The 21,574-nt window shown below is 42.3% G+C and overlaps 1 protein-coding gene across 1 annotated transcript; it reads right to left on the bottom strand.

Annotated features, from left to right (window-relative positions):
- Window positions 1-3,476: 3,476 nt before the first annotated feature.
- PNLIP (pancreatic lipase) lies at window positions 3,477-16,430 on the bottom strand (the record flags this gene model as incomplete). Its single annotated transcript, XM_079792994.1, has 12 exons — window positions 3,477-3,540; window positions 5,803-5,967; window positions 6,672-6,780; window positions 7,892-8,021; window positions 9,671-9,789; window positions 10,355-10,474; window positions 10,591-10,710; window positions 11,959-12,070; window positions 12,804-12,938; window positions 14,115-14,237; window positions 15,124-15,278; window positions 16,385-16,430. The coding sequence occupies 12 exons, from the start codon at window positions 16,428-16,430 to the stop codon at window positions 3,477-3,479; spliced, it is 1,398 nt and encodes a 465-aa protein (XP_079649120.1).
- Window positions 16,431-21,574: the final 5,144 nt, after the last annotated feature.

Raw genomic sequence — 21,574 nt, 5'->3', positions numbered from 1 at the left:
AATCTCATGGAATCCATGAAATTGTTGAACCGTGAGGCCCAGGGAAGCCCAAGAAATGGGGCCACCCTGGAGGCCTCATTCCTCCTCAGATCCCCGCTGCCTTGGACCTGATTCTGCTGCCGGCACCCTGTGGCTTTGTGTATCTCAGCTCAGAATTCTTAATTAATTACCAGGTGATGGGCCTGGCCAGGTCAGGAGCTGTCCCTGAATTAGTTAGCAATGGGGAATGGCTCCTATTGGGCAGGCCAGGCTGAGGCCCACCCCTGTGCACCCAAAGATGGAGCTAAAGTTGTGAACTGGGCAGCCACTACAAGAAGGGTGTGTGGCTCCACAGTAAGACAATAGCAATTTTAAGTCCGCTGACTCCGCTAAATTTGTACAAAAGTGCACAGTTGGTGGCTCAGTGCTGGTGTGGAAGGGATTTCTTTAAAAGTACTGTGATTGTTACACCTTGAAATAATGAAGAGGTGATTCACATGAGTTAGCAAGAGTGAGCGATATTGAGAATATCATGCTAACTGAAGTAAGTTAGATGGAAAAAGCCAAGTACTGTATGTTTTCACTTATATGTGGGATATAAAACTGCAAACAATAAATGAACAGACAAAAACTCATAGACACAGACAACGGTATGGTGGTTACCAGAGGGGAAGGGTGGTGGAGGGGAGGTAGAAGAGGATAAAAGGGTCAAATATATGGTGACAGGAGGAACTTGACTTTGGGTGGTGAACACATAATGCAATATGCAGATGATTGTACACTTGAAACCTATATAATTTTATTAACCAATGTCACTGCAATAAATGTAATAAAATTAAAAAAATAAAAGAGTGAATGATGACTGTGGAGACTGGATTTCCTGACCAGCAAATCTGATCAGGACTGTTGTGTTGTTTTAAGATAAGAAGAAGCAACTCTCCATTCATTGCCATTAGTGGTTTGACAAGAAGCATGCCTTCATGGAGAAAGTCAAAGGTCAGTGAATCAAAAAGGTGCCCTCACTTCTGATGACAGCAGTGAGGAAAAGGCAGTGTAAGAACATCAGAGACTGGGGCCTGAGCTGACCCATCACTGTAAAAACCCTTCCAACACCTGACCTATTTCTTCCCCAGTCCCCGGCTTCCCAGGATGGAGAACCAGATTAGAGATGGCGATAGGTGGATTGAGAAAATGGTCACAGTTCTCCACACTCCCCCTAAATATCCACACCCTCTGCAATGTGATCTTGCAGCTCCTTTCATCAACAACAGACATTTATTTCCTTACTAGAGGCCCGGTGCATGAAATTCATGCACAGGTAGGGTCCCTAGGCCTGGGCAGTGATCAGGGCTGATCTGTGGGGCGACCAGCAGGGCGATCGGGGGGAGGGGGAGGGAAGCCCCCTCTGGCACCTGCCTGGGGCCTGAAGGCTGGGGGCAGCTCCTATGTTGAACATCTGTCCCCTGGTGGTCAGTGCATGTCAGTCATTCCGCTGTTTGGTTGATTTGCATATTCGGCTTTTATTATATAGGATGCCTTTGGCTAGATGGATGCCTTAATTTGGTCATCAAATGTGATTGCAGTAACCACTTGGACCAGCTCAAAGCCAGCTGACCTCCACATATGTGAGAGACCCAGCCAAGATTAACAGCACTGCAGACTCAACACACTGTGACCACAGACACATGAGTGAATCCTGCAAAGACCAGAAGAGCACCCAACTAACCCAGAGATTACTAACATATGCTTACTGTTTCATGCTACTGAGTTTGGTGGTGGCTTGTTATGTAGCAGTGGCTAACCAATACAGGAACCCAGCTCAGCCAGGCCTGGGATTCAGAGAGAGCAGCTGACATTGCACTCACTGTCACCATTCTTGGGCATACACCAGTTCACCAGTAAGGGCGTATTCTTTCCTAACACCCACGTATCGTTAATATGCACTGTACTCTAATACACTGTTTAAGTGCCCTGGGGGATATAATTGGACTAAGCCCATAGCAAGACTGGGGTCTAATCTGCATCTTCTTTAGAGCCTCCTAGACCAAATAATTCACTCCATACCAGATGGAAAGATTTCTAGGTGAGGCTTTCAAACAATGTCAAAACATTGAAATATGTTGAATAAACGTATATCCCACTAAGCTTTAGGAATTCAGGATTTGTATTCACACAAATCTATGGCTCTCTTTTGAAACTATGACTTCATTTACACTGGACAGCTCTCCTGGCTTCAAAATTATAATTCCTCGAGGGTCACAAAGATATAAGTGAGGTCTCCAGCTATCATCTGCTTTGTCTACATATCTGGATGGAGCCAAACCACTGTTTTCCTCCAGCTGATCAGCTTTTTTCTTTGTTTTATCCTTTAATTTCAAGTTCAAAAGGTTCAGATACTTTGTCATCTCAACAGAGAACTGTCTTATGAATTCTGGGGGAAGAGTAGGGTTGGCCCAAGCTGGGTTCTCAGAGCCCCTTAATTCCAAAGAAGTGTTTGTTCTGAGAAAGGTGTTTTCTAAATCTTTCTCACAGCCTAGACACTCACCTGCATTCAATTGAACCAGGTACATACAACATGCAGCCCCCTTAAGGAATTCACAAATAGGATATACAGGCAAGTAAATAAGAAACTGATATGGAGAGATAAGTGCTGAGATGGAGAAACTCCTAGGTATAGTGGGAATGTAGTGGGGTGGCCTATAATCCAGTCTTCAGGGGTGTGGGTAACGGAGGTGAAGAAGGTCTTCCTGGAAGAAGGGATATCTACACAGACAGGAAGTTAGTCAGTAGCGGTTGAATAGACAGGAAGACATGGGAAAGGACATCCTAGGGAGAGGAAGAGTTTGCGTAAAGGTCCAGCAGCATCTGAGATCAAGGCCCTGTTAGGGGATGTAGAGTTCTAGAAAGAATGTGGTGAGAAATGATGCTGGAGTCCTAGGTGAAAACCAGACCTACAGGGCCCTTGCAAGGCTCACTAAGGGATGTGGATTCTATCTTGAGGACCATTGGGAGGATTTTTGATTTGTACGTTAGAAGAATCAAAGTGGCTGCAGAGAGGAGAGGGTCTGAGGGAGCCCCACTGGGAGCAGTTAGGAGAATTGGAAATCCCCAGTCCTCACCTCCGTATGTGTCATCTCTCCTGAGATGTCTGAGTAGGAGCAGATGGAAAAAGCAGCAAAGGTGGGTACCCACCAAGAGGGGGTCATTTTGGACCTGGACATCTGCCTTAAGAAATCAGACTGGCATCAGTCATAGTAGTAATGGACAATATGTCAGTATCAAGTAAACAATATTCCTAAGCTCAATGCCACATCATATGTAGCAAAATTCAACCGTTATTTGTGGTTCTTCAGACTAACTCCAAACTTTGGGTTTTAATCGCCATATCCAAAAGTTTCATTGGAAAAATAGACTCATGATGACAAAGAAAAGACTGTATTGCTTCACCAACAGATTTTATTAGTAATAAGATTTAGTGGTCAGATGTCAGCAGGCTCCTAACATGGAGTGAGAGTGAGCAGAACATCTTCCCTCACAGTTGCTTGGCTACAGAAATTGTACCTGCGGAGAGAAAACAATGAAAAGTCAACTCCATGTGGCCCACAGTCGGTGTGTTGAGCATGAGGCCACGCTTTGCTCTCCTCTCCAGCACACCCAATGCTTGAGACTAGACATTGGCGGAGGGAAGACCTCTCTTCTGTATAAAGGACTGGATTCTCCTTTCCAATTTTGTTTCATGGCTATGCAACAGCAGAGAGAGGAGATGGCGCTGGACACCTCAAAGGACAGGGAAGACTCACTGGTCACATTCAAAAACACCTTCTAAACACTTGGCACCAATGTCAACGAACACAACTGAGGAAGAGTAAGGTCAATAGCATGACAAGAAATCAGCCAAAGGAAAAATTCCAAGGCCCTGGTGTTCCACTGGCTAGGCATTCCTACTTTAATTCAGGAACTGACCTGAAATGACTAATCATGCTCATTAAGATTGAACAATACTTAGGATGCTTGGGGCTAATTTTCTTTAATATATAAGCATAATTATAAATTTCCTGGTACATAAAAGTCCTCAGAAAATGCTCTTTTCTCTTCATCTTCATTTCCTCCCCCGTGGCCTAATGGCTGGCAACTCACAAATGGCAAATTAACACTTGAAAACTAACATTGATAAGGGAATGAAGGGCACACAGAAATGAAGGGCACCCAATAGCTATATATGAATAAAGGTGAACTGAATTTGTTTTCTAGTAGTTAAGAATATGTTGGAGTCAAATTTCCTGCATATGAATTCTGGCACCAAGCCTTTATTTAATTATCTTTAAAATGGGGATAATAATAGTGACTACCTCCCATCACCACAATCAAGAGAATAAGCATAGACATCATAGTTATCATCTCTCAATTTTTCTCCTGTTCCTTTGTAATCTTTCTTTCCCATCCCTTTTCATCTTCTCCCATCGCCAGGCAACCACTGATCTGCTGTCACTATGGACTCATTTGAATTGCATAGAATTTTACCAGGAGTTGAAATGAAAGATGTATGCACTCTTTTGTCTTTTCCAACTGGTTTATTTCCCTCAACCTGAAGACCTTCCTTTAACATTTCTAATGTTGACCTGCTGGTGATAAATTCTTTTAGCTTTGGTATATCTGAAAAGTCTTTATTTAATCTTTATCTTTGAAAGGTATTTTTGTGGGTATAGAATTCTAGGTTAACGGTTTTTCCTTTCAGTACTTTAAAGATGTTGTTTCACTGTCTTCTCACTTGCATTTCTGATGAGAAATTTGCTGTAACTATTATCCTTATTTCTCTGTACGTAATGCCATATTTTTCTTCTGGCTGCTTTCAAGATTTTTCTCTTTATGACTAGTTTTGAGCAATTTGATGTGTGTTGGTTAGTTTTCTTCATGTTTTTTGTTATATCACTTAGACCTATTGGTTTTTAGTTTCACCAAGTTTGAAAATTTCTTCAAATATAGTTTTCTATCTAAAACAATTGTAAGGTTCTACCTTATTTATTTCTTGTCTCTCAGGGATCACTTTCCTTTGTTGCCTGATGTTCAATGTCTAGAAACTGTTATTTTATATAGTTTTGTCTGAATTTTTGGTTGTTTTCCAGTTGGGAAGGCTTATCCAGTCGCTGTTATTCCATCTTTGCTAGAAGCAAAAGCCCCCTCATTGGGCTTTTATGGGGACTGGGGGACATGATGACAAAAGAAGCATAACACCGTTCCTCAGAATTTGGCTTTATATTCAAATCACTGGGCTAATATTGGTTTTGTGCTGATTATCAACATCATCAGCTCACTTTTTCTGGCGTTTCATTCTGCTAAATATCTCTTGGTTCACACACACTTTAGTCTTGGTTAGAAGCAAAGGCTGACCTGTGTCTTCAGTAAGAGGGCTAATGATCCAGAATAGCCTATTTTTATTCCTTAATAAGTTAAATATTTTTCTGATCATTTAAGTGGCAATTTGGTGAACCCAGGACATTTGGGGAAGATACACATGTTAAGCACACACATAGCACAAGGCACAGTAGCTGAATAACATCAAGTTTCTCACCTTAAATCATGAAACCAGATTTTCAATCTAACACCACTTGTGTTAGATAACACAACACTCATCTACAAATTTATCAAAGTTGTTTCCCTAAAGTTCTAGACTTTATCCTACAGAACAAGAAGTATGAGGAAGCAGGTGTGGGTGCAATGTGGGAGAACCATCACAAGAGATTTAACTTAACGTCAAATTCCAGTGGGCATAGAGCTATAAATGCGATTCAATACTTCAAATCTCTTTGGATTTTTATTACTTACAGTTTCCCATCATTTCTTTCCACCATGACCTGGGATGCTCCCACTTTGGGTAGAGTTGGGTTGATTATATTGTTATACCAAACAAATTTAACCATCTGCAAATCTCCAACATCCACATCTGAATCAAATTGATTGGAATGAATACCGGATGGTCGGAGAATGCCCCTTGGAAATTAAAAAGTTAGTAAAAACATGCATGAATTTACATAAATATACATATACATAAATAGATGTATTTCTAAAACCAGCTTGCAATGCATCTCTAGTACAATAACTGATGGTACATTTGTCATTCTTTTTTAAAAATGTTTTTATTATATTGTTTAAAGTATTACAAATAGTAGTATATATATCTCCTTCCCCCCCCCCCCATTGACCTTCCCCCAGCCTCCCCTGCCCCCTGGTGGTACATTTGTCATTCTAATGTATTAAATAAGCGCATGCATGTATGTTCAGTGTTAGCTTGTCTGCAATCAATAACTCATATTACTTTAAAGTCATTCTTACTACTAATAAAACTTCAAACATGGGTTAGTCCTTAATCCTCTCACAATGTAATAAATGATGGCATCATTATATCATCTTTCCCCAGTTGTTTTGTGAACAGAATTATTATTTACTGATTATAAATCAGATGCCACTCATCCAAGAAAACATCAGGGGTTTTCTCAGGAAATAGCAGGGAGAAAAATTAGAAACAAAATTCTGAAATGTATTAAGGTGCAAGGGTGAAATCACCTCTTCCTTTTGATGATGGGTGGCAGTAGCTTATGCTCACATAGTAATAGATCAACTCTTATGTCCATAACATGCATTGAATGCGCGGGGTATTCCAACGCTTAAGAAGCTTAGAGTTGTATTTTACTCACTTGAAAACTTCATACTGCTTAGAGTTTCCTCTGTCGCCAAACAAAGAAACTAGCACGTGTCCTCTGACCTTCTTTCCAGACAGAACAACAGTTACCTTATACCTCCAACCTGTGTGGGGCGGGGGGGAAGGGGCGGAATGCAAAACGTCAGCTTGCGGAGAAGACACTGAAAACAGGCTAAGTTGAATTCCCTGCTGCTGCATTCTGGGTAACTTATACATGTGTTGGTAGTTCTTCTCATGGCCACAGACATTCCTTTATCTAGCCGTTCAGAGGACAGGCACTGGGGGAGGGGAAGCGCATGCACGCTTTCCAAAGTCAATAGATTTCAAGACAAGGGAAGAGGTAAAATTTCTTGCTTTCAATTTCTTTGACCTAACAATGTATTCTTAAGTGTTAAAAGAACTTTATGTTAAAACACAGTGGAAAATAGTAGACTGTGACATTTTCATCAGTTTACTTCATTTTTATAGATCACATTTTATAGTACCGTTATCTCTTACTTTTTGTCTAAATAGTGTACATTTATTTTAAAAATTATACAATTCAACTTTCCATTGCCATTGAAAATGTATTAATTTGTGGTAACCAATTTATGGTACTAGTAAATAGTGAACTATCGGTTTTTACCATTTTGAGCTAGCCTGGGATACTGGGGCGGGCGGGGGGGGGGGGGGGAGGCGGGCGGGCAGTGGATAAAATTTGGCTTTAGTTTTTACAATGCAGCTAGTTTGATTCCTAACCAAATAGTTTTCTTCCTTTATTAGCTAGAAGAGAAACCTGGAGTCTGTCCCCACACTTCACCATCCACACATCCTTTAAGTCCCAGCACCCGCAGAATCTGCAACCCAAAATATAAATATCTCTTGAATCTGCTCATTCCTTTCAATTCCCACAACCTTGCCATCTCTCGCCTGGATTACTTTTCTCTTTGTACAAAACCTCCGAATTTTGCTCAGTGAAACTTTTGACTGAATGTGAAGGTCTGGGGTAGAAGCAGCCTCCAGGATCAAATAGGAAGAATTTTTTGTTTCATTTATAGTTCAGCCCCCAAACTCTGTTGTACTATCTAAATGAGCTGAGCACAGCATTTGATTATTTTTCCATGTCGGGGAGGGGAGTTTAAAACTTCTGTACAAAAAAGCAAGTTTGCGCATTTTCACAGGGCGTGATAAAATACATAGCATCAAGAGTTTAAGGCAAATCAACTAGAGACTTACGGGAAAAATTGCTGGCGTCACCAGTATTTAGATAAAATGTCTGGCCTACTCCCTTTGTTTTCCCAGCATATCTGTCAGCATAATGTCCCATCTGTGGGCAGCCTTCAGTTGGACAGGGGAAGCACTTGTTCTGGGGAAAATAAACAAGTGATGGATGAGGATGCTCTTTCTTATAATAGTGCATCAGCTTTGTCCCATGTGTTGTTACAATTCCAATATTCTAAAACCAATTCTGTTCTGATGGTAAAAGAGAACTTTAATAGTATCTCAGCAAAGGTTAAAAATGCATCTCATTATTTACAATGACGAGTCAGCAACTTCACTGTCAAATAACACAAAACTAACAAAAATACAAAAATCACACAAAAGAGAATTTATGTCTATATTTACATATACATATTTTAATATTTTTCCTCTTGCTCCCATGGCCCCAACACATCCATCTGCCTGCAGGTGGTTAGAATTTATTTTAGAAAGTTTGCAAGGGACAGGGAAAGAGGTGCTAAGCAGCTTTTGATCCCCAAAATAGGATCCAGTAGGAGGACAATGGCTCAAAAGTTGGGTTTTCCTCAATTCCTTTAGCTCCCACTTAGCATATTAAAGGGTAAAGAATTGAGATCTCACAATGGACACAGACACCAGGGGGTTGAGGGCATGAGTTGGGGAATGGGGGGCAATGGGGGAATAGGGACACTTATGTAATACCTTAATCAATAAAGAGAGAGGGGGGGGGGGGGAAGAATTCACATCTCAGAATTCTTTCTGAGTGGAGAGAAAATGCCCCAGTTGGTTGTAAAAGCTTAGCTATAGGTTGGGGTCTAGAAAAGATGGATATCATATAGGAACTGTAGGCCAAGGAATTGTGGGAAGAAAAGAGGGGAAAGAAGGAACAGAGTGGGAAGGACAATCAGCAATTCCCACTATAGGAGGACAAGGCTGCTCCATCCTGGATCAATGGACTGGGCCAAGTACAGGGTCTGCATCCAGCAGATGCTAAGGGCCACTGAGCCAGCCAGGAGGAATGGCCAAAGTTCTCTGAGGGCATTGCCTGAGCCAGAAGAGTAGATGTCCCCAGAATTCACCAACAGACATTTGCCATGGGCCCATCAATAGTGAGGACCCCCACGTTCTCCCTCTGCCCAACACATGCTGACCACCACCACCATGATCACCTGGCCACTGCCAGCTTGGAGAGAAAGGCTGATAAATCTGCGAGATGGAGACTATCCTATATAATAAAAGCCTAATATGTTAAGTGTCAGACTGTTCAACAGTTCAACCAGTCGCTATAATGCACACTGACCACCAGGGGGCAGATGCTCTGACCTATATAGGTTAGCTTGCTGCTGGGATCTGGCCCAGGCAGCCGGGGATGCAACCCTTGCATGAATTTCATGCATCGGGCCTCTAGTTATTACACAGTTTTATAAAGTCAGCATTTAAGACAAGGTTACCATGTTCATCAGCATCCTGTAGCCACACACCCAGATTTCCACAGACTATTTTTTTAACCTAGAATTATTTCCAAAACAAGATTGAGCATTTACCTGACATGTGCAGAAGTGAGAGAGCAAGGCAGAGATGAGACATTTCAGTAGACAAGCCCATTTCTCGAAAGTTCTGCAGTACCTTAAAGTTCACCATGAAAAGAAATCTGTAGGACTAAAGGGTTCGGCAATGTGGCGGTCATAGAGTGACAGTGTCAGGGACAGTGAACCACAGCAGCCACGAGAAATGATGCTCACAAAATCCTTTAGGGCGCAGGTGGAATCTACTCACTGAAGTGAAAGAGCTGTACGAGGCACAAGGGAAGCCGGCGAAACCATCAGGGTTGAGGATGCTGTCAGAGTAATACTTGTAGCTTCTCAGGTGATTACAGGCAACAAAGTCACGAGAGCCTTTGAAATCAGACATGATTCCACATCAGTGACAGATTTTATCCTTGCAAGTTGATGTCATGATCAGAATGGAGTTAAGTTGCTCAATAGGTTTCTCTAATTAGTGTGAACTCATGGTGGTCACAGGACAAGATCATTTATGAACTGCATTTATGATTCGTAATGAAATTAGAAGTTAAGCACTGTTCAAGATGCTAATAATTAGGCCATAGCTAATGAAAAATAGCAATTTTTGGAAATAGAAAAATAGGGTTTGTTGTGTGTTTTTTTAAAGGAAAAATAACTTTAGAAGGAAAAGATTGGTCCATATTGATATAAATATAACTTAGTAATGCATTTCCTGAATTCGAACCTTGCAAAGTTGACTACAAATACATTTTCTTTCTCACAGTCTCCCCTCATGCCACTTCTCCCAATGAAAACCCCCTATCTTGGGGATGCAATTAAAAGTCCTTTGTTATAGAAAATGTGAGTCCTGTACAATGTCAACATATTCAGCAAGTTTAGCAAAACAAAACATAAATCTTCCCCCAAGAAAAACCTCTCATGCATACAATGGTTTTACCTTCCCAGATCCCATCAATGTCAACAATCTGAGAGAGAATGTTCTTCTGACATCCCGGCATGTCTATTCCTCCATTTGGAAAGAAATCCAGGTGTCCCGCAGTTTGGCTCATTCCAAATCCTGAGGAATTTCGCAGTATGGGAAAGATGATGTTACTGTATGGACTGAAAACCCTCTAAAACACACTAACGTATAGACTCAAAAACCATTCTAGGAAGACGAGTTGAGGAACTCACCCATGTTGGGGATTATGGGGGCAGCGTCTGTGTGAATTACATCCACAAACTGGGCATCACTGGGGTCCAATCGGACTAACTCAGGTGTCCCCTCAAAGCAAGGTTCAGCTGGGTCCAAACCTAAAGAAACAAGATGTGTGACGTCAGGATCTATCAGCGCACCTGCACATTCACCTGTGTTCATTCGTCACGGACCTGAGTGCAAGCATTGGCGGTCATTAGGACTTAGGCATGAAAGAGTTGAGCTAGTTCTTTCCTACCTCACCATGTCTTGAAGGGAACTCTGTGTCTCACTTACTATTCGCATTAAAGCGAATTTTCCTCAAACCATGGAATTTTGCTTCACAGGTCACTAAGACAATCCCCATCACTGTTCTTTTTAATTTCCTTTTTACATTAAATTTATTGGGGTGACTGCGGGCTAATAACCCTAATCACTAGCAGAAGTTACAAGGGAAGAGCCAGACTCTGGGAAACACTGGCCCCCTAGAAGTTGCTGACGGCTAAGCCAGGCCCCCTATACTCTAGCCTCCCAGAGACCACCAGGACCACAGCTTCGCACAGCGCCAGGCTGAGTAGGCTCTCGTACACATTTACGGACTATGGGAAAGAACGTTCTCTCCAGCAAAGCAACGATAGACATTCCAGATGCGTCCACCCAGCCAAACGTAACCAACTTCTCCAAAGTATTAAGAAGAAACTGAGAGGGGGAGGGTAGAGGAGGACAGTGGCTGCTTCTAGAAAGAGTCAGCTCTCAGACGCAGGATAGCGAAGTCTTTCTTATAAACGTACAGGTTTGATATAGGACCTGGGTATCCAACGTGGGACCCCATTGGCCAAATGCAAGGAGCCTGAGATTTGTAAAATCCTATCGTTTAATTAGCAGCAGGCAGAGCTGGTAGCCCAGGGCCATCGGGCCACCTGCCCCCCCACTCAGCTCTTAGGTTGTGGTTGATGACAATTGGGCTCATTGTCAATTGCTGTTGAAGCAGAATGTAATTCATGATCCATTTTGGAGTTCTTTGGGTTGAATTCTATTTACTATTTAATCTATAAATTATGCTGTTTATCCTATTCCTGAAACTTGCCATTTGTGAGTGCTTAAAAAGGGGGAAATAGATATGAATAAGACCTCTCCATGCTTTTAATTCACATTTTAGTCACATGCAATATTTACATGTTAAACAGAACTCTGTAAGCCAAAGACCATAGCCATAAAAATCCATAAGAGCTCAGCAGACACTGATCATGTGGCTCAATTCAGAAAATGGGAAAACCTGTCTCCTACGGAAAAAAACAACAACACATTTCCATCCTTTCAGACACCATGTGGGCTACATATTGTGCAGCTTTTATGTTTTGACCAACCTGTGATCCGTCCAACCGTCCCATTGGTCCTCCTCCCCGCCTCCCCGGCCGCGTGGGAACCCAGGCTGTGGCCGATGATGTGGACATCCGAAGGCGAGTACCCAAATGCCGACTGTTGGAAAGAAAACTTCGTCAGAATGTTTTCAAATTCAGAATGCGGAATTCAAGACGGATACAGAAGGGGAGCCCCTGAAAACCTGAGTTTTAAGAAGACATACTCCCCCCCTTCAAGGCAATTAATTTTGATATATTTTTTAAATATAATAGAAAATGGTGATGGGCTTAACATTTAAACTGGTAGAAGTAGGGCTCTCTTTGTTGTTTTTCGACATAGAGAGACCTTTTAATGGACACAAGGAATTGTTACCCAGAGTCAGTAAAGTACATATTTGGATCAGAAAATAATAATGAAAGCAATTATTTAGGCACGTTCAAGTTTAACATCTTTGTTTTTAGTTAACAAATCAGGTTAGCTTGTTATCATTGTGCTTCTCTTAAATTTTTTTTTAAAAACTAGTTTAATCTTGAGGCTGCCGTTACCATGTCAACTTGGTTTAATAACTGGTACAATTAAGAGAAATACTAGGGGAACTCAGTAGAAACAACCGAACTGGTTGCTTGAATAATATAAATTAAAAAAAAACAAACTAATTTATTGACCTCAGTAGGCATATTGATGCAGCCCAATCTGGACTTTTTTTTGTTTGTTTTATTTTTTCAACCAAGAGGAAAGCCAACCTCAGCAGAGAAATGTCTCTCGTAATGGTCACACCTACATCGTTTTTTGCTGTCCTTTGGAAGGGAATCCAGAGAGCCATGTGCTCGGGTTTTTACATACAAGTTACCTGAAGGACTTCGACAAAGTATGCCACCTCTGCCCCCACAATCCGGATGTTCTGCGAGGCCTGTGTGTAGCCCGTCCTGGAGCCACTTTTCCAATCCACGCAAATGCAGTTCACGCTTTCCACCTGAAACATGTTCTGGCGGGAGAGACACAATAATGGGTAAAGGGTTCAGAATCTTTATCAATTTCCAATGAGTACCTGTGAGGACTAGGATTTACCATATCATGCTTGCTTATAACCCCAAAGCAATGAACACAACAGACTTCTAGTCTGTTATGGATGTAGATTCCCTTTCAAAGTTTAACATTGACTCCAAACTGGAGTGCTGGCCATAATGGGAACTGGATTCTTGGGATTTCTACTGCAATAGTTGCATAGAAAACTGATTCAGGGGAAATATATATAAACTGTGGTACAGTGGGTTGTGTCATTAGAGCTTCATGATTTCATAAGACCACATCGTTCTTTACCAGAATAGATCGCAGGACATTGCCTTTCTTGTTCACTGCTGAATCTCCAGTGCCCTGAAAGTTCCTGGCACATAGTAGGTACTCAATAAAGAATGAATGAATGAATGAATGAATGAATGAATGAAAGGCCATGTTAGGACCCCCTTAAATATTAAATATGTTGAAGGTAAATGAGTAAGCTTTTCCACAATGGAAAAACTAACCAAAGTTTTTAGACAAATGCATTCTCTTGTATAATGTTCCTTGAGCAGCTTCCTAGCCATTCCTAGGAAATTTTGTTCTATTTGATTTTCTGATTGTTTTTTAACCCTTCATTTTCACAGCGCACACAGCCAAAGACAAATGAAAGGGAATGGGATCACAATACATGGCAACAACAGCAGCTGGAAATGAAAAGCTACACAGTCTTCCTAGATATTGCTACCATAGGAGATCACAGAGTAGCAAGGGAGAACCATTCTTTTGGGCTTAATAAGTTCTATCAGCTCCTCATATAGCAATGAAGACCTACTGCCAACATTTAAAGCTATTGAAAATGCAACTCCTGTTGTATCAGTACGGCAACGTGTGTTGCTAAATTCTGAAATATCTTCGTATTCTTTATTGAATAACTGCTACCCAAAGCCTCCAAACGCCTGCCAACCTTGCCGCCCTGATGGTGCCAGGCCCTCTCCACCCCCTCCACCTCCCGGACCTCCCCTGGACACCCCAGGCCAGCAGGATCAGAGGCTCCTCCAGTGTCACGATGGCCAGCGTTTGTCCTGATTGGCTGGGGCTGTGCCTTCCCCATGGTCGTTGATCACGCCGAACAATAGTCCCTGAAGAGGGGACCCGGTCTCACCTTGCACATATTGGCCAGCCAGCCTTCTTCTCCCTTGTCTATGAATCCGTGAATAATGAAACGGGTTTTCCTATCCGTTTTGAAGTTGGAGGCCTCGATAGTTGATGGATCTGCAATTATTTCCTGTTTGGGGGAGAAAAGTGTTGAATGCCAAGTCTCTCACAGACTCCAGCAGAACTGTTTGTAAGTAAAGGGAGGCGGTAGGAGAAGATTGCCCGGGCCTGGGAGCCTGTGAGTGACGGTTCTCCCATGTCAACCAAGCTGTCTGCAGCCATCACCAAGTCGCTGCTTTCCAAGTCACAACATGTTTTTCAGTCGTTCGACTTGGGATGCTTCTGCTAAAATACTGGTGCAGAGGTCTCACCTCCACGCAGTGAAAGGGTTTGTGTGCGCCTGGATTTCATATATGTACAACATGTTGGAAGAGCCTGGCGGGTGAGGCTCAGTTGGTTGGAGTTTCGTCTCATGCACCAAAAGGTTGCCGGTTCGATTCCTGGTCAGAGCACATATCTGGCTGGGGCTTCGATCCTCCCCCCACCCCCCTCTTTCTCTCTTCCTCTTCCTAAGCATATCCTTGGGTGAAGATTAAAAAAATATATTGGAAGAGTATAGAATATATATAATATTGAGAGATTTTATATATAAACACGTTATCCTCAAAAATGTATACACACAGTTTAAATACTTGTAAAGGCCGTGTTTATTAATATACATGTATTTTCAAATTTGAGCTATCAGCTGTTAAAGTGTGTACACATTTTCGGGGACACCCTGCATGTCCACATTTAAATGATTTACTAAATGGTACGATAGCGGTAGGATGAGAACAATGTCAAGGTGCTGGACCTTCTATAAACGAAGTTACATCAAATAATACTTAAGCTCACAAAAAGCTACCAAGAGGTACATTCACTGACTCATTCCCTTTAGAAGACTTACAACTCAGTGTCCTTATCACACACAGCAGAGGGGACTGGGCTCTGAAAGCGACGAGTACTCACACTCGTACCTGAAAGGAGTTGGGGTTCTCGTTGGTGTACAGGAGGAAGCGGGTGTTGACCTCTTTGGGGCCCCAGGGCAGTATTTTGAGGGGTCTTTCCACAATCCCTGCCCAGGGGGCGTCATCGCTGAAGCAGCCAAGCCTTTGGAAGCAGATTTCTTTCCCTGCAAAGCACCCAGGAGCGTTTCAAGGGTGTTAGTTTAACCAGAATGTTCTTTTTTTTTAACGGTCTCCGTGGCAAAGGATGAGTTAAATGATATTTTGTGGCACCTTGTCTTCCTCCTCATCCCCAAGCATCTTGCTGTCCACACAGTCACAAAACAGTATCAATAGACAACGCCCACGCTAAAGATAGTCACTGCTCCCCATTTCTGCCAGGTGGGACCACGCGCTCCCCTCATCTCTTTGTGCAGGGCTGTGTGGGGTCCCCTTTAGCCTCTCAACTCAGGTGTCTTTCTTGAGCCATTGGTGCCCGCAGGCCCTGGTAGAGGAGGCGAGGCTCTCAACTCCTTGTAGCCATCTTCTGGCTTTGGGCTTTGGGTGGAGAGCTCCTTTCCTGCCAAGGCCAACACTTCATATCTGTGAGTGGCCGAGTATGTAGGTCCCTGACCCATGTTAAAGGGGCATCCTGGATTCCGTGATGAAGAAGCTGCTCACAAACAATCCAACAGAAAATCCAGGGTTTGACTCAACTCTAGGCTTAAATATCACCCCAAAGAACAACACAAAGGAAGGACTTTTGAGGAAGACAAAGCCTAGGTTAACAGTAGGAGTAGGAGCAGTAGCTTGTGGGGGCTGTATTCTAGAAGTATTACTATATACCAGGTGCTGGGCACGATGGTTTACGTGGCTTACGTTACCTAAGTCTCACAGTGATCCTATGAGAGGGGTGGTAGTATATGCCCATTTCACAGATGACAATAGTGAGGCTCAGAGAGGTTAAGAGCTTTGCTCAGGGAAATACACCTGGGGCTGCTGGAACCAGGGTTTAAACCCCACATGACCCCAAGCTAGGGTTGCTGAATTTAGCCAATAAAAAGACAAGTTAGGGTATCAGATAAACGATGAATGTTTTTTTTAGAGAGAACTAGCACATATTTGTAGTTTATCAGAAATTCAAATTTAAGTGGGCGCCTGAGCTTTTATCTGGCAACCTTCCGCCGGGTGCTTGTGCTCTTGACCATGCACCTTTCTTGCTTTATTCCTTGTCCCCATTGTGGCTTGAATTCAGCCTGAAAAAATTGAACACTATATAAATATATTGACTTACCTACTACTGTTCCCAGCAGCAGCGAAAGTGTCCAGATTAGAAGCATCTAAACAAAGTTAAAAGTTTGAGTGAATCGGGCTCAGTTAGTTTTCAAAAGATTGGCATAATTCAAATTCGATTAGACCTTTGGGGGGGGGGTGGATAGGGAAATACTAATAATTAGGCTTGGAAAACATGCTTCCGACTCACCGTGGCAGTTCCGTCAGGCCCCGCGCACAACCAGATAGCACCTAAAGGTCCTTTTATAGGCAAGCCTTATCTTTTTGAGCAGTTCCAAGGATGCATTTCTAGGTTTAATCATAAATAAACCAAAATTGATAGAGTAGGTAAAGTTTTCCATGGTACTTGTGGGAAGATGGGAAAAGGGTAGATATGAGCAATTCTCTCCCAGTCTGATTATACACTCAGAATCACCATAACTTCATGATGGTCAAGGCTCCAGCCTGTCTCCTTTTAAATTTACAGTCTCTGTGCAGGGCGGTGGGTATGGGCGAAACTAAATTGTTTCCACAGATTTGATAGCAACAGTCTTGAAAACAAATACGAAACACTTACCAGCTCAGGCAGTTTTTGTTTAACCTTGCCTTCCCCTCAAAAACAGTGAAATAGAGGCAATTCTTCAAGGGAGTTCATTCCTCTTAGGAAAGCACTTGATATTTTAATTTAATAGTCCATAGACCTAGCTTATTTCTCAATGATAACATGGGGAAAAGAATAAATGAGCTGACAAAAGGAATTGAAGATACTTCTAAGAGCATAGAGGTGAAATCAGTGACCCCACCATCGAATGAAATTATGAATGATTGAGAAAAATAAAATTCAACTCGGAAAAAAATGGTTTGGGAAAAATAATCTGAAAGAGAAGTATTTGATGGAAAAGAACCAGAATATTTTCAGTGGGTGACAGATTGCTTAAAATAAATATTTAAAAGATGGTGATGGGATACCATAATTTTAAGAGATTGGTGCCATTCAGTATGACAGCATCCGAGATACAGACTGAGTCCTTTGAAGTTGCCACATTTGTAGGTCAAAAATGGTCCAATAATTCAGTTCCCTGACAAAGTTTACAGGTGTAGAAAAAAAAGCATAGAATTATTTGTCTATGAAGAAAGTTGGGCAAGGGACATGTTAAAATCAGGACAGAAGGCACAAGGAAGAATTCTATGGATAGTACATACCAGACCCTTAACATAACCCTGTTGAATGAATGAACAAACAGAGGGAATGAGAATAAAAAAACAACTTATTGCTACATAATTCTACAGTATGAACTGCCTATACAAACTCTCAGTAAAGAACTGTGATTTTCTGAAGCCCTTTCTACTCAAAACAAGCAAGCAAGCAAGAAACAACCCCCCTCCAAAAGTGAGCCAATGTTCACTTTTAGGTTTACTGTGGAGTAAAATATATTCTGTGTGACTTACGAAATAATTCACACAAAATTTCTCAGTTGACCTTTTAGATAGTACAACATTGAATCCATAATTCAGGTGACCTTTGCTCAATAGAGGCTATAGAATTAGGAGCAAGAGTCACCAAATTCTGAGACAGAGACTAGAGTCCATGGGGAATTACTTTATAAACTAAGATAGGTTCAAATCTTAGAATGTTTTAGGAAGATTCAATTTCCCAAACTGTTATAAAAGCGAAAAAGAGAATTGTACATAATCAGCAGTCTATCGGATGAGCTCTGGATAAATGACTACTAAATTCAATCTTGCTGAACGCTTTAGCTGAGTTGTAAAATTGTATCAACCTTATTGTTTCATTTAGACCACTAATGAGCTATCTAGGATTGTCTGTTTATGGAGTATGTGGCAGAGGTTGGTGGCCCCTTCTTATATGGAATAGAACTACACCTTATTACCTAATCTCCCTTGCAGGGAGATAGATCACATGATCAACTTCTGGCCAATGCACTGTGAGTGTGAGTGTATAGATATGCACCAGTCCTAGTCCTGTTCATAAAAACCCATACATGATCCTCATATGCCTTGCTGTACATGGCTTGATGCAGGAAAATATGGTGACCACGAATTCCATATGTTGAAGATAGCAGAGCCACAAGATGGAAGGAGCCTGGGTTCCATGCTTAGAAGAAAGCCAGCCATCAATTATGAGACCCATTTTGAATTTTACATGAGCAAGAAATAAATTCCCATTGTTTTAAGCTGCTGATATTTCAGTGGTATAGCAATGAGCATTACCTTAACCAATAAAGGTTACTATATTGTAGGATGATTTCTCCTACTTCCAAGAACTTATTTTTACAACTTAGCTGTAGGGTTCAGCAAGTTCAGATACTGAACATTGAATCCTGGGCTATAAACTTTACCATGAGATCCGGATGGTATTTATGTATAACATTGATATTTTGACAGATATATTTTTTTTAATTCTTCACTTTAAAAATCTACTTTCCTGCCATCTCCCAAATTATAAAAATTAACTGCTCAATTCCTCATTCCATTTCTGTAGAATTTTAATTCAAGTTATAAAAATTAACTGCTCCATTCTTCATTCCATTTCTGTAGAATTTTAATTTTGATGGGCATTTTCCTGTTCAGTCCTGATAGTGACCGTTGTTTTCACAAGCAATCCGAGGCCTTCTGCCTCAAGGTTCAGTGGAAATTTACCCAAGGTTGCCTGGGCCGCAGGTGCAATGCATGTGTGATTGAAGCAGTTCAGTCTGCTGGATACATAGAAAACTCTCAAATACCACAGGGAGATGGACCGGAGTCCCCACCAGAACTCTGCTCCCCACCAGCCTTTGTTATGCCTCACATCTCGGGATTGCGGGCTATAAGGTGGTCCCTGTAGAGGGTGACAGAGCTATGGCAGTCCTTGCCCAGGTAGCTCATGGCCTTGAAAGTGGACTCCCATTGAAAAATAATTCCTGGATTCAGCCATGCATTGCATAACTTGGACTCTGCAACCTTCGACATTTAAAAATAAAAATGCCAAACTTGTATGTTTCGAATCCAATAGCTTTGATTGCCGAGGAGTTAAATATTGATATAAGTTTAGGCTCTGATTCTGGCCACCTTGTGTACCAAACTCCAAGTGAGGGAAAGAAAGATCCTGGGACACCTGTCTGGCCAGATAACCAGCCTGGGACCCAAACAAGGTCTCATTTACTTAACCTTCAGAGAGTCTCCCTTATCCAGGCCAGTGTACCGCCAGGGCCACAGGTGGGAGGGAGAACATGTTCGCCTGAGGATGCCAACCCACCTCCCCCGAGCAGAAGATGATGGTGGTCGGGGGCTGCTGTTGCCTCCCACCCTCCAGAGCAACCATGCGATCCCATATGAGAGAGTTCTGCTCACCCAGACTCAGGGAGTATAATTGTAGCCATCCCTCCTCTGTTGTGCATGGAGATGATTTACTTTGTGGAATAGAACAACAAGCAGGCTTAAAAATTTATAGCATTAATTATTTCGCTTTACATACTTTCTTAGTTTGGGCACTTAATCTTCCTCAGAGATTAACTCGCCCAAGGACACACGGTCGGGAAGCAGCAGAGCTCCTTCGGGAGGGGCAACTCCTTTCCACCAGCCCGGGAGACCCCGTGGTGGGAAGTCACAGGAGGCCATGTGCTCCTAGGCTGTGTTAACCGTAGAGCTGATCTAGAAAACAGTCAAGAATGGGTTTAGCAAGAGGGGTCAACATGGATGTGCGTATACATACGTACAGTACCAGGCATCTGCTTCTCAGAACAAAGGCACAGGCATCATTTTTGGATAACCATCTTATTTGTACTTAGCTTTCCTACTATTCATGCAGAAAATGGCAATTTTATCACACAAAAGCACTACTTTTATCACACTGAATATAATAATTATTTCTTTCCTGGGCCATCACAGTAGTTTGTGTGTGTTTTTTTTAATTGCTTTTCTTGCCCTTACACTGTCTCCTCTCTTGTCTTGTCCTCTACATACGACCGGGCAATCAGGTTTGAACGGCAGACTGGCCGTGACATTAAAACTCCAGCCTCCTTCCCTGCCCTGCACTTTCCAGAGGAGTGTCCAACGGAAATCTATTGTAAGCCACATTAAGAAAAAGTAAAAAAGAAAGAGGTGAAATAAATTTTAATCATTTATGTAACGTAAAGTATTCAGAATATTATCATTCCAACCCGAGGCACTAGCCACATTTCAGGTGATCAGTGGTCACCTGTGGCTAAGGCCTATTGCATTGGATAGCGTGATTCTAGATCAAATTCACTCTTCTTAGCATCGCAAATACGACGCTACAGATCTGGCTAGCTTCTCTGAGGTCTCTAGCCTTGCTGTGTAACCATTTGACCCATTTTCCAAGCTACTCTGAGCCACTTTCAAGATATAGTTGAGTGGAATCCAACTACAAAAAAAATGCAATAACAAGAGGTTCCAGATGTCACTGAGCAGGAAGACAGGGCAGATAGGCAGAGATGTAAAATTCAACAGACCCAGATCACAGCTTGGATACTGGGAGCTGTGATGAAAGGCGGGAAAAGAGAGAACAAGCAAAAGAAAGAGAAAAGGAAGGAAGGAAGGAAGGAAGGAAGGAAGGAAGGAAGGAAGGAAGGAAGGGAGGGAGGGAGGAAGGGAGGGAGGAAGGATGGGAGGAAGGGAAAAAGTAAGGAATTAAGCTAATAATCTGTACCCTTTTGTTTTTGCTCCATACTTATTTTTTTAAATATATTTTATTGATTTGTTTACAGAGAGGAAGGGAGAGGGCTAGAGAGTTAGAAACATCGATAAGAGAGAAACATCAATCAGCTGCCTCCTCTACACCCCCTAATGGGATGTGCCTGCAACCAAGGTACATGGAACCTTGGGACCCTTCAGTCCACAGGCTGACCCTCTATCCACTGAGCCAAACCAGTTAGGGTTGCTCCATACTTATGATTAGAGGATCAAACACTTAGAAATGACTTGCGGCTCCTCAGAGGGGCAGGCTGCCTTTTATAGCATGAGAACCACACCTTTCCCTGCTGCAAACCCACTGGTGTTCTTTCCTTACTTACCCCACTGCGTCCTTTTCAGCCTGTGCTATGGCTCTCACAATGACCGCTACATGGACAGTTAGTGATACACCAGGCAGAATATGTGTAACCCGCTCCTCCGCTGCACAGCACTGAGGCCATCCAGCTGCGATTGGGAAATGTGTCTCTAGCACAGTCCGAACGGCTTCACACGGCGTGCC

This window comes from Cnephaeus nilssonii (assembly GCF_951640355.1).
Source record: "Cnephaeus nilssonii genome assembly, chromosome: 16".
Lineage (NCBI taxonomy): Eukaryota > Metazoa > Chordata > Mammalia > Chiroptera > Vespertilionidae > Cnephaeus > Cnephaeus nilssonii.
The sequence above is the reverse complement of the archived record's forward strand: the minus strand, read 5'-3'. Positions and strand labels throughout refer to the sequence as shown.